General features: G+C 38.8%; 1 protein-coding gene across 2 annotated transcripts in view; it reads left to right on the top strand.

Annotated features, from left to right (window-relative positions):
• Nucleotides 1–14,068, top strand: part of MSH2 (mutS homolog 2) — a 61,142-nt gene that overhangs the window by 46,198 nt on the left and 876 nt on the right. For both annotated transcript variants that reach the window (XM_036334651.1, XM_036334650.1), the window contains 6 exons: nucleotides 1,246–1,396; nucleotides 1,533–1,630; nucleotides 7,029–7,274; nucleotides 8,432–8,636; nucleotides 9,695–9,942; nucleotides 11,992–12,167. In XM_036334651.1, the coding sequence (XP_036190544.1) occupies nucleotides 1,246–1,396; nucleotides 1,533–1,630; nucleotides 7,029–7,274; nucleotides 8,432–8,636; nucleotides 9,695–9,942; nucleotides 11,992–12,167 (1,124 nt within the window). The remainder of the gene's footprint in view (nucleotides 1–1,245; nucleotides 1,397–1,532; nucleotides 1,631–7,028; nucleotides 7,275–8,431; nucleotides 8,637–9,694; nucleotides 9,943–11,991; nucleotides 12,168–14,068) is intronic.

The following is a 14,068-nucleotide window of genomic DNA, read 5'->3' as shown; positions in this document are numbered from 1 at the left end:
TGTTCTAAATTTATAAACCTCTTTGTTCTGAGCATCACTCACATGTGTGCTGAATGAATAAATGAATCTCAGCATTCGAACTGTAAGACCCCTTCAGGGCAGTAGTACTTAAAATACTTAAACTTTTGGAGAATCTAAAAGGTATGGATCCTCTTCCAAGAAACATGCCATCTATCTATATATATATAAAAGCCTAAGCAACCGGCTGACTGAGCTACTGATCAACCGGTCACTATGACTCGCACTGACCACCGGGGGGCAGATGCTCAACGCAGGAGCTGCCCCCTGGTGGTCATTGTGCTCCCACAGCTAACTTCCTGCAGCCGGCCAACCTCCCTCGGTCCCTCCCCTGGCCCCGAAAGCCGGCCAGGCCAAGGGACCCCCACCCGTACATGAATTCGTGTACTGAGCCTCTAGTATCTTCATATTGAAAAGATAAGGACTGGATCCTAGAGTCAAGAATCTTTTCCTTTGAAGAATATTAAAATTTACCCCTCTCATGTCATAGTTATCTACAGTCCCTTTGCTCCCCAGTCAAGTGAGATCTCTCTGTAGTTGTTGGCTGCTAACAATATTTGATAGCCATGCTTCAGCAAATAAATTGGTAGTTACTATCTCTGTCTTCTAGTTTGTGGTCTAAAGATCACATTGATAAGTGAGATTATGAGAGGACAGACTTAAACTCAAAAATCTTTGTTGCATGAAGTCTACCTAATCTATCATTGCTTGTTTTGTAAAGTTAACTACACTTAACAAAAAACATTTGTCCTAATTTTTCTAGAATTTCATTGTCAGAGTCTCCAGTTTTTGTTTGGAAAGTGTATGTGTTCAGTTTAATGTGCTCTATTTCCCCTCGAAATGCTTTGGTTAATGACTAAAGAACCCTCAGGCAGAACTCCTCAAGGGCAGGGTTTATTGTACTCACCTTCATGCCCCCAGCGTCTAGAGCAGTGTGTGTGCCCACTGCTGGTGCTCTGCTTCCTAGGTTGGGTTTACCCAGAAAGTGCTTCCACTTCAGAAGCAACATTTATAAGGGACTTTAAGGGTTTATTTATATCCTTAATTTGTGTAGATTTTTGTGTAAAGTGAAGTAGGACTTGTATCGTTCCTAGCTAGATAACATTAATAATTTTCAGTACCTATTATGTAATAAAAGTATGCTTTTTACTCTTTAGATTTAATTATTTTAAACATCTACATGGAAAATGGCTATTGACAAACTTTTTTTTTTTTCTTAACATAAAGGTTTGGAATCTGGCAAACAGATTAAACTGGATTCAAATTCACAGTTTGGATATTATTTTCGCGTAACGTGTAAAGAAGAAAAAGTCCTTCGTAACAACAAAAACTTCAGTACCGTAGATATCCAGAAGAATGGTGTTAAATTTACCAATAGGTTTGTAAGCCTGTATCATATTGTTAAGCCTTCAGTAGTACCATAGAACTAAATTATTCTCTGATGAAATGTAGTGCCCATTACTTTCAATAGATGTTTTCATTTTTTAAAATAATACCATTACCTTGATTTGCAGTGCATTGACTTCTCTTAATGAAGAATATACTAAATACAAAACTGAGTACCAAGAAGCCCAGGATGCCATTGTTAAAGAAATTGTCAATATTTCTTCAGGTAATAATAGAACCAAAAGATTCTGAATATGACCTGGTTTTTGATCATAGGGAAACATCAGGATGTTTCAAGAGTGGTCTTTTAAAAAGTTATTAGACTGTTAATTATGTTAGGCTACCTACCAAATAATGCATGCTGTATTGTGGTAGGAAAAGTAACTGGAAATTACTCTGGTACACGGGAAGATAAGCTAGTGCAGGCTGAGGAATGGGAATACCCTGAAAAACAAAGATGTGCAAAAAAGCACAAAACTTAGCTGTAGTAATAAGGGGAAGAAACACCAAGGACTATTAATAATCTATGGGCTCATGCTCTAGGTTATGGAAATAAATATCACTGAAAAATAAAAGTTATACATGAGACAAGCAAGCCCTTTTAAGTTCTGTGTGCCATTTATAGATTTTCAGAGTTCATTCTAGAGCAGCCGTGGGCAAACTACGGCCCGCAGGCCGGATATGGCCCGTTTGAAATGAATACAACTATAAAAAAAAAGACCGTACCCTTTTATGTAATGATGTTTACTTTGAATTTATATTAGTTCACACAAACACTCCATCCATGCTTTTGTTCCGGCCCTCCGGTCCAGTTTAAGAACCCATTGTGGCCCTCGATTCAAAAAGTTTGCCCACCTCTGTTCTAGAGGCATCGTTTGAGGTGAATGTTTTATAATTGAAGGGACAGAATGCCTTAACATCATGGTATTGCCCTTAGCATGAAATGAATGTATGTTTAACACAGTAGGTGGGGATATGTTAATTAAGCTGGAAGGCTTTGCCTATCATCATGTGGCTATTGCTTATAACCTTAATTGTGCCTTGCAAAAATATACCAAAGAAATGCTTAAGCCAAGTGATCAAAGTTGGCATCACTAGTAATGGGACAAGTGACATTATATATTTCCTGATGGGATGCAGAGGGAAGGACACAATATAACCTATGTAATCTTGACAAAACATTTAACTTGATTATAAATAAGAAGAAAAAAAAGTAAATTTAGATTGTGGCACACTTCTATTTAAAAATGTCAGCATCATGGAAACAAAAAAGAAGAATGGACAGGATCTGTTTTAGATTAAAGGTGACTTAAAGAGACAGTGGATGCAGTGGATGAACCTTGATTGGATCAAGGATTAATGGTTGTTGGAGAATAGTGATAAAGTACACTATTGGAACAAATTGGCTAAGTTTTTTTTTTTTTTTTTAATAGTTCTTTTTTATATATATATTTTATTGATTTTTTACAGAGAGGAAGGGAGAGAGATAGAGAGTCAGAAACATCGATGAGAGAGAAACATCGACCAGTCGCCTCCTGCACATCCCCCACCGGGGATGTGCCCGCAACCCAGGTACATGCCCTCGACCGGAATCGAACCTGGGACCTTTCAGTCCGCAGGCCAACGCTCTATCCACTGAGCCAAACCGGTTTCGGCTAAGTTTAATATCTATATATATTTAAGGCTAATATGCAAAGTGTCCCCTTGGGAGTTGGACCGGGAGTTCTGTCGCTTGCTATTACGTGCGCTGACCACCAGTGGGCGGCGCGGAACATGGCAGGCGACCAGCAGCGGCAGCGGGGCGCTGAGAGAGCAAGAGAACGTGGGAGGCAGGGAGGTGGGGAAACTGATTGGCTCTGATAGCTGGCCAGGCCTAGCAACCCTACCTGTTCATGAATTTTGTGCACCGGGCCTCTAGTGAGATTATAATAGTACTAGAGGCCCGGTGCACAAAAATTTGTGCACTCGGGGGAGGGGGGGTGCGGCGGATCCCTCAGCCTGGCATGTGCCCTCTCGCAGTATGGGACCCCTCGGGAGATAACGACCTGCTCGTTTAGGCCTGCTCCTAAGTGGCAGAGGGCAGGCCCAATCCCTAGGTGCAGCCCCTGGTCGGGCTCAGAGCAGGGCCGATTGGGGAGTTGGGGCGCCGCCCCCTGTCATGCACAGAGCAGGGCGGATCAGGAGGTTGCGATGCCACCCTCAGTCACGCTCAGGGTAGGGCCGATTGGGGGGTTGGGGCACCGCCCCCTGTCATACTCAAGGCAGGGTCGATGGGGAGGTTGCGGCGCCACCCCCTGTCACGCATAGAGCAGGGCCGATCAGGGGGTTGGGGCGCTGCCCCCTGTCACGCACAGAGCAGGGCCGATCAGGGGGTTGGGGCGCTGCCCCCTGTCATGCACAGAGCAGGGCCGATTGGGGAGTTGGGGCTCCATACCCTGTCACGCACAGAGCAGGGCCCATCAGGGGGTTGGGGAGCTCCCCCCTGTCACGCACAGAGCAGGGCCGATCAGGGGGTTGGGGTGCCGCACCCTGTCACACTCAGGGCAGGGCCGATGGGGAGGTTATGGCTCTACCCCGTCACACACAGAGCAGGGCCCGTGGGGGGCGTGGAGGGTTGGGGCGCCGCACCCTGTCACACACAGAGCAGGGCCGATCAGGGTGTTGGGGCGCCGCACTTTGTCACACACAGAGCAGGGCCAATCAGGGGGTTGGGGCACTGCAGCCTGTCACACACAGAGCCGCAGGGCAATCAGGAGGTTGGGGAGCTCCCCCCTATCAGGCACAGAGCAGGGCTGATCAGGGGGTTGGAGCGCCTTCCCTGTCACGAACAGAGTAGGGCCAATAGGGAGGTTGTGGCCCCGCCCCCTGTCACACACAGAGCTGCAGGGCGATCAGGGGGTTTGGGCGCTGCCCCCTGTCACACTGATCCCGGTGCCGGGAGGCCTCGCGGCTCCGCTGATCTCGGTGCTGGGAGGCATATTACCCTTTTACTATATAGAATAGAGGCCTGGTGCATGGGTGGGGGCCGACTGGTTTGCCCTGAAGGGTGTCCTGGATCAGGGTGGGGGGTCCCCACTGGGGTGCCTGGCCCGCCTGGGTGAGGGGCTGAGGGCTGTTTTCAGGCTGATGAGTGACTGAAGCTCCCAACTGCTCCTTTTTTTCTTTTTTCTTTTTTATTCTGTGCCAGCTTTAGCTCTGAGGCTCCAGCTCTTAGGCCTCTGCTGCTGAAAGCAGCTTTCTGGCCTTTGTTTACCTTCTGTATTTGAAACAATGTTGCGATCCTGCTGGCTGAAGCCCGGCGACTAAAGCAGGTTTCTGGGGTTTTGTTTAGCCTCTATATTTGTAACATAGTTGCTTAGAGTTGCAGCTCAGAGGCCGGCAGCGGCAGGCGGGGAACGTTGGAGTCCTCCATCACTGAAGCAAGCAAGCCTCATGTTCGCTTCCAGTTGGCTGGCAGTTAATTTGCATATTGCCCTAATTAGCCAGTGGGAAGGGTAGCGGTCGTATGCTAATTACCATGTTTCTCTTTTATTAGATAGGATTGATGTTGCAGTTTGTGGATGTGTATTATGATTAAGTAGAAGAATGTCCTTGTTCTCAGGATATGTATGCTGAATTATTTAGGGGTAAAAGTAATTTTAAAATGGTGAGCATGTATAATTCTGTAAATTGTTTTACTATTGTGAATTTTCATAGTAAATCAGAAACAGAATTTAAAGGTTTTAATACACTTGATTGGTTTTGAGATGAATGAAATTTAGAAAGATTATTTTTGCTTGGTGGTATCAGATAACTGTACCATGATAATCTTGTTGGATTATGTTTCTTAGCTTAGATTGCATTTTTAAGAACCCTCTAAACACTATATACAGTCTTCCTCATAAACCAATATTAACTATATTCAGTAAGCACCTAGTAGGTTAAAATGGCTAGATTTTAATATTTTTAAATTGAAAGTACTTTATTTGGAGTTACCTTGAATTTAAGTGAAACCTCTTTTTGGTCTACCATACATTTGAAATTTTTATTTTGAAAGGTAGTGGATCATTTTTGTAGTTTTCTAACTTGGTATTAAACCAGAAAAGATGGTATTGTTAAGAGCCAGATGAAGTGAGATACTGAGTATGGACTGTTAATTAAGAGGCTTTTGGTTTTCTTTTTTATTATAAACCTATTCTTACTGATCTATTAGAAGTTTTATGACTTTTAAAGTAATTGTAGTAAGTACTCAACTAATGTTTAAGTAATTCTCACAGGTTCCTATTTGCTACATGATAGGGTAATGTGAACTCTTCAGGGCCCGTTTGTGTTAATTGTATCACTTTTATGGGGAACAAAGGTATCAAAGATGAGTCAAATTTCCTGCCATTTGAATACTCATAATTTTGTGTTCTTATAAAATTGAACATTATTCTCTTGAATGTTCCTTAAAGCTTTTGACACATTGATGTCTGTATGGCAGGTCTATATGACACGTGGATCTGTTAAACAACCCCTCCAACCTATTAAAATTTTAGAATCTATTCTGAAATCTTAACCATTATTATTGGCTAAACATGCTTTACCTAGCATGTATCAGGGACTTTTTAATGTACATAATAGCTTTTAAGTTTGTCTCTTTTTTTTCATATATTAAGATTTTATTCTCTATGGAATAAAAATAATTCTAAGGAAATACTGAGAGTTTCAACCCAGACATCACTACCATAAAAAACTTAGGTGTTATCTATTTAGTGGATCTCAATTCTCTTCACCCATAAGCATAAAACAGGTCTCTGATCTGCTTTTGTTTATAATGTGAGGTTCCTTAAGCTCATCAGGTCAGATTGGTGTTCAGCATCAAACAAGAACTGTTAAATAGAGGCAGAGTTTTATTTACAAGTTTTCAAGAGGCAAAATCATATTTTATGAAATGAATATTTGAGTGAAGCCAAGAAACATATCTACTGTTACTAAGGGGCAATGATATCCTTCTATTCATCAGCTTTTAGTTTTAATGCTCTAGCAGACTGGCATCTTAAGTATTTTAAGTGACAATTATGGATCTACATTTATACTAAAATTTAATTGTATGTGATGTTGATGGGGGGAAAATGCTGAAATGAAAGCCTGACAGACAGGTCTTACATGCACAGGCCTTGATGCTCACATTATACCTTACCTGTTGCTTGCATGTTTCTTGTAATTATGAAATGCCATTCTGGTTTCAGGCTCTTAATTTTACTAGAAAAGTGTGTCTTAAAAGTGCAGCTATGACTCAAATATTAGTACCCTGCTTTTCTTTCTTACCAGTAAATTATGATAGTTTTTTCTTAATCTACCTCATTTCTAAACAGCTGTGTGCTTTTATATTTTAATGGATTTTGGCAACGGGGCATCATACTCTTTGTATTTTTGAAATCTGTTCATAGTGGGGGAAGATATAGTAACACATTTTAACATGTTGAGTTTTAGGTGTTACTTTCAAGTTTAGTTGTGGCAAACTTCTATTAATTTTTAAAAAGTATATAAATTAGGAAATTAGAGTTTGAATTCCAAAATGGGGAAGTTAAATTTATTCTTATAGCTGCTTATATGTATTTTTTTATTCAATGTTCCTGTGCACATTTTCTGTTTTTACATAGGCTATGTAGAACCAATGCAGACATTCAATGATGTGTTAGCTCAGCTAGATGCTGTTGTCAGCTTTGCTCATGTATCCAATGGAGCGCCAGTTCCGTATGTACGACCGGTCATTTTGGAGAAAGGACAAGGAAGAATTATTTTGAAAGCATCCAGACATGCTTGTGTTGAAGTTCAAGATGAAGTTGCATTTATTCCCAATGATGTTCACTTTGAAAAAGATAAACAGATGTTTCATATCATTACTGGTAAAAAAAAAACAAAAACAAAAACAAAAAACAACACCTTGTTTATGGGTTATTTTGGGTAATGTTTCTTTTTTTAATGTTGGGGTGAAAAATATGCTTAAAATTGATGAAGAAAATCCAAATTTTTGAAATTTTAAGAACATGTTATTCATATTAATGAGTAATATATTCGTATTTGGATTAGTGGGAAGATTTGGGAGAGGGCGTAAAGGCTTTTGAGAAAATACTGTATAAGAAACTTCTGTTTTAGGAGTTCAGGGCATTTAAAAATGAACACCCCTTCTTCCTCAATGCTTACTTCTGTGCCAGACCTTTTAGTAGTGAGGTCATTGAAAATCAAGCAGAACTGGCTGCTGGAATGACCTCAGTTAAGGGTAGCAGTACTTTTATTTTTAATTTCTTAAAAAAATATTTATTGTTGAAAGTATTACAGATGTCCCCCTTTTTTTTTCTCCCATTGTCCCCTTCTAGCCCACACCAGGTTAGCAGTTCTTTTAAAGCCATGGCACTAAGGAAAATAATGTAGCATGTCTCAAACTAAAATGTTTTGAGAGATCTTAACCAGATTCCAAAAAAACAAAAGTGAGGGAGTAAGGAGTCTTTGGGCAAATGTGTTCTATTTCCCCAAATGGATTTTCAAGTTGTTTATATAATCTAACCCAGATATGTAAATTGTGCATTTTCCAAAATTGTAGGGTCATGTCTTAGGGCTTTAGTGTGGTTTTTAAGTGGTTGAAGGATTTGACCATACTGATCCATTCACTAATGGCCCATTTATTAATGAGTTACAGTGTTAAGTCAGTTGGGCCTGTACTACTTTTCTGGATGTCATAAAATTATTCTGCAGGCAGCTCTATGAGCTGTGAGAAAATGTCTGTGTGATCTTTCTAGGCGATAGTCAAATTATAGGTAAGGTATATTTTTTATGGGTCCTCTCTATGAAAGGAGCAATATAGGTTTGTCTGAAGGGAAAATAGCATTACCTCAGGGAGTAGTATTGGCAGCAACTTTGTCCATGTCTTTGGGCAGCTAATGGTTCTGCTTCTTTTATCTCACATCATATTACCTAGGTGATTAGTCACCAATGTGCAATTTAAGACTAAGTCGGTTTATTAGAAATAAATTAATTTTGCTTTTCAATATAATGTGTTTTATAGGCCCCAATATGGGAGGTAAATCAACATATATTCGCCAAACCGGGGTAATAGTTCTCATGGCCCAAATTGGGTGTTTTGTGCCATGTGAGTCGGCAGAAGTGTCCATTGTGGACTGTATCTTGGCTCGAGTGGGGGCTGGTGACAGTCAATTGAAAGGAGTCTCCACCTTCATGGCTGAAATGTTAGAAACTGCTTCTATTCTCAGGTGAGTGCATTTCCCAGTCCCCTAAAAATGGAAATGAATGTCTCTGTCCTATGAGAAGTACATTTGCAGATTCACCTGTAAAACATCTGAGGACTTTTATCTAGTGTAACTGTTTATTGTGAGCTTTTTGTACTTTATATTATCTTAAAAGCGTGATTGGTGATAGTTGTGGAAAGCTTTGATTTTTAAAGGTGTCTTCTTAAGGTTTCTGGTAGTTGTTCACCTTATATTTCCCCACTACCATGCTTTCCTGCACTGTTCACACTGCCTGGAATGTTCCTCCTTGCCCTCTGCCCAAGTCCTTTCCAAGCTTTACAGGCCCTAATGATAGAAACTCTACTTCTTCAGTGATCCCCCCTGAACCTAAGGTCTTGGCTAGTTCCTCACTGAACTCTGTCATGTCTGAAATTTATTAAGTTTTTATTTTAGAGTTTACTGAAATCTCTTGTTTTTATTTCACTTTTCAGGAGCTTCTTTAAAGACATGAAGGCTTTAGGCCCTTTGAGTTTTCGTGTCCTTAGTAAATTGTGTTGATTATAATTTTTAAAAAATTCCCCTCCTTACATTTGGTAGTATTGTGGCAGGCACACAAATTTTCTTGACCATCAGCCATGTGACCCACTCACTGTTCATATTATTATACCCTTGTTCCATCGTCATGTAGTGTTACTATTTTTTTAAATTTTTACTTATTAGCGCGAGAGAGAAACATGAGTTTGTTGTTCCACTTATGCATTCCTTGGTTGATTCTTGTATGTGTTCAGATCAGAGATCATACCCACAACCTTGGTGTATCAGGATGACGTTCTAACCAACTGAATTACCCAGGCAGGGCTGGAATTATTATTAATTTTAAATCTTGGTTGATTTGATTTATTCACCTTGTTTCTTCTTCTACCCATTGTTCATATCCATGCCCATTTTTTCTCCTAAAGTTTAGTGCTTTTTATTGACTTCGTTGAAAATTTTAACATTAAAATAATCTGTTGTTTGTGGCATATCTTTTGTTTTCTTGCATTACTATTTTTGGGAAATTTTCCCGTAATTTTGTGTTTCAGGTCTGCAACCAAAGATTCTTTAATAATTATAGATGAATTGGGAAGAGGAACCTCTACCTATGATGGATTTGGGTTAGCATGGGCTATATCAGAGTACATTGCAACAAAAATCGGTGCTTTTTGCATGTTTGCAACCCATTTTCATGAACTTACTGCCTTGGCCAACCAGATACCAACTGTTAATAATCTACATGTCACAGCACTAACCACTGAAGAAACCTTAACTATGCTTTATCAGGTGAAGAAAGGTGAGTAGATCACTGGTATACTGAGAATTCAGAGTGTGACAGTGGGAAACTTGCTTGAAATTGTCAATAATTGTCTTGTTCTAAGTTAGTATGAATTATTGACATTTTTACAGAACACATTTATCTCTTAATTCACACTCTGGGAGCCAAGACATGGTACATCATCTCTGTTTCTGTGTCTTATAGTAGGATCACTCATTCTAAAACAATCACATAAATAATAATTTATACTCTTTAACATCATCACAGAGGAATTTTATACTGCCTCGCATGCAGTCACATTAATAACAATAAGCTCTGAAGTTCCAAGGCTCTAGCTTTTACTGTTTAATAAACTATTTATTATGATTATCTCATTAGGTTATGTAATGGTATATTACATAAACAGGTTCATTTAAAGCTGGGGGTTCCAGAATTCCTGAAATTGTTTGTAGTTGTCACATAAGGAATGAGTTATTTGTTGGCATTTCATCCTTTCAGGAAAGCTTGTCATTCATGGGTCTAGAGCAGGGGTGGGCAAACTTTTTGACTCGAGGGCCACAATGGGTTCTTAAACTGGACCGGAGGGCCGGAACAAAAGCATGGATGGAGTGTTTGTGTGAACTAATATAAATTCAAAGTAAGCATCATTACGTAAAAGGGTCTTTTTTTTTTTTTTTTTTTTTTTTTTTAGTTTTATTCATTTCAAACGGGCAGAATCCGGCCCGTGGGCCGTAGTTTGCCCACGGCTGGTCTAGAGACTCTAGCAGCTAATCAGATTACTGAGTTCATGCGGTTAATGTGCAGTATAGCTTTTATTACTTAAACATTTCACCACTCATCAGAATAACTTGTTCAGATGGCTTTCTGATTTTCCATGAACATGTTTTTCTGCATCAGTAGGTTGCACATAAGTGAGATAATTAGTTTTGGTTATTTTGTCCTTTGTTATTTATGCTTCAGTAGGAATTCTTTTGAGTTCTGTGTTTGCATTATTATTAACATAAAATATAGATACTTTTAGTTGGTCTGGCATTTCACATAAAGTCGAGGTTTTGCTTTTAAATTATTATGTTTGGGGTGAAATAGAAATGGGTTCAGAACATTTTTTAAAAAACACAGATAAAGTACAGAGAAGATAGGAATAAGTTTTTCCTTCACTGTGGATGCTTATGAACATATGCTCCCATTTTGTTTTTACTTGTTTTTCTTAGTCCCAGCTCAGGAATGCATGGGATGTATATGTAGGCCCCCAGTAATTTACAATTGGTATATAATTGAGGCAAAAATGAAAGCCTCATAATAACTGCGAGCATCATGTGTGTTAAACATTTGGAAGGAATACCTTGAGTCAGTTTATTTTCTGCAAATAGAAATGAAGATCATCTACCTAGTCTGTAAATTTACTGATGATTTGGGTCCAAGAATTCCGTTGTCATTTGTTTGTAGTAGTTTAGAATCAGAATGAGATTATATAAAATGGTAAGTAACTTTTCTAAGAAAAGTATTGTAAATATTTAAATTTACTTTTATTGTTCTTTTTAAATTTATTTATCCAGCCAGTTTTCTGGAGTCACCATTTCTAGAAATTGATGTAGGCAGATTCAGAGGATAGACCATTCACTAATAATCAGTATATTTTGAATTAAATGCTCCTCTTAATTAGTGACACTTTTACATTTATTTATTTTTCTTAGTACTTTAATTTCTCCCTTATGAAATGAGAAAAGCTCAGAGAGATAGACTTGATTAATTTTCTTCAGAATTCAGATATTTGTCTGGGCCTTTTGAGGATTATCTGTCAAGCCTTTTCTCTGCTATTTTTATTTTTCTGCTACATTTGTCAAGGATAAAATATAGTACTGTGCCAAGTCATAATCACTTTTCACTGGAGGCTTAATTAAAATGCCTTTATCTCCATTACTATGAAACATTTGGCTAATGTGTTTGAAATAATACAAAATTGACTTTTCTAATGATAAGGTAAGAAGGGTAAGTTCCATTTACATAAATTGCTGTTTTTTCCTACTCTGTCCCTCTCCCCACACTCCCCTTCCCACTTTCTTGTAGGTGCCTGTGATCAAAGTTTTGGGATTCACGTTGCAGAGCTTGCTAATTTTCCTAGGCATGTAATAGAGTGTGCTAAACAGAAGGCCCTTGAACTAGAGGAGTTTCAGAATATCGGAGCATCACAAGAAAGTGATGAAATGGAACCAGCAGCAAAGAGGTGCCATCTGGAAAGAGAGGTTTGTGAGATTGATTCTGCAGTTATTTAACCTCTGTATTGTTACATAGATCAGGTCACCAAGATGAGTTAGTTTTTCCCTATATGATTGTAATGTGTATTTACTGATCATTCATTATTGGCGTTCACTTACATTTCTTTGCATCGCAAAGAATTCTCTGTATCATTTTGATTTCTGCACTATATAAACATCTGCATGCTCAAAAGATAACATTTAGGTACCAGGTTTAAAAAGTAGGCGAATAGGACTATTAGTCTAGGTTTAAAATAAGTAATTCAAAGGAGTTAATAGATGTCCAAGCAGATCTTTGAATCTTCATAAATGAATATCAAGTCCAGATAAGTTGTACATTTACTCAGTGCTTAGTTAAGATGACACCAACGAAATAAAAATAGTTCTTGTCCTCCAGTTGTTTACAATATAGTTGGAGAGATAAGAACAATGAATATGTCATATTCATAGAGAATAAAGTGGCATATGAAAAATGTTTACTCCTGGAAGTTCTTTGTGGGCAGTCTGTTCGTTCTCATGGGAGAAATGGGCCTTCTCTAAGTGATGGGTGGAATTGAGAGGCTCACACAGAAAGGTACACGCCTAGCCCTGGCCTGTGTTGTTCAGTGGTTAGAGTGTCAGCCCGTGCACTGAAGGGTCTTAGGTTTGATGCACAGTAAAGGGCACGTACCTGGGTTGCAGGTTCAATCCCTGGCCCTGGATGGGGGCATGTGCAAGAGGCAACCAATCAATGTTTCTCTCTCACATCTCCCCCCTCCCTCCCTCTCTCTTTCCCCTCCTCTCTTCCTACCACTCTTTAAAAAAAAAAAATCAATGGAAAAAAATATCCTCTGCTGAGGAAGGATTTATATATATGAAAGGAACAAGCCTGTCCCAATGTAGTTTTTAAAAATTAAAGGAATAGTAGTTCTCTATAACAATGGAAACAAAGTAATCTTAATTCACTACTGCTGGGTTCTGGCAACATGTACTGTGGTGTACATTGTGACAACTTGTCACATTTTAAGCTTTTATCCAGTAGATTTTTTGTTGTTCTTGAAGGATAGCTGATTGGTACCATAATTGCTGGTGTATATGGTTTTTGAGCTTAAAAGGTATGATTTCATGTGTTATACCTGTAATCAGGAGAAATGTGTTATAGCTTATTAACACTGGTAGCTTTAAGTATGGAAAATGCCATCCTGAATATGAAATGGGATTGGTATCAGCACCACAGCTCTGAGTGATCTGGGATTAGGTAGGCTCCTTATGTAATCCCGGCTTCCAATTGGAACAGAAGTCACGTTCTTTGATAATAATCATTACAATGTATTGTGAACAGTGTTTAAGCTAAAAGGAGACAAAAGTGCACTTGTTCATTAATAGAAAAGTATTTTTTTCCCTTACCATTTCGATATCTACCTTTCTTTCACCTTTAAGGTACTTATTACCAACTGGCTTCCTATGTGAAAAGCAGACCTGCTTCATATATCATAATAAACATTTACATAGGGCTTACCCTTTGCTAGGCTCTGCACCTTAACATATTAATACTTTAACTCTCACAACAGCCCTGTGAGGTTGATAGTATTATCTTCATTTTATGGATGAGGGATGTTGGTAAAGAATTTGCCCACAGGTCATATGGCAAGTAATAAGCATTCTTTAGAATGGTAATAACTGAGCAGTAAAATAAGTTTAAAAAGAAATATCCTTTGTAATGTCTTGCTATAAAGAAATATGGTCAACTAAGGATTTTACTATACAGTTCACCGTTGAACAACAGGGTTTGAATTTGCGCAGGGTGCACTTTTACGTGGACTTTTTCAATAAATACTTCAAATATATTTTTCATGACTTTCTTAACATTTTCTTTAGCTAACTTATTTTAGGAATATAGTATATAATAC

Source organism: Myotis myotis, unplaced genomic scaffold, assembly GCF_014108235.1.
Source record: "Myotis myotis isolate mMyoMyo1 unplaced genomic scaffold, mMyoMyo1.p scaffold_m19_p_14, whole genome shotgun sequence".
NCBI classification, from domain to species: Eukaryota; Metazoa; Chordata; class Mammalia; order Chiroptera; family Vespertilionidae; genus Myotis; species Myotis myotis.
The sequence above is the reverse complement of the archived record's forward strand: the minus strand, read 5'-3'. Positions and strand labels throughout refer to the sequence as shown.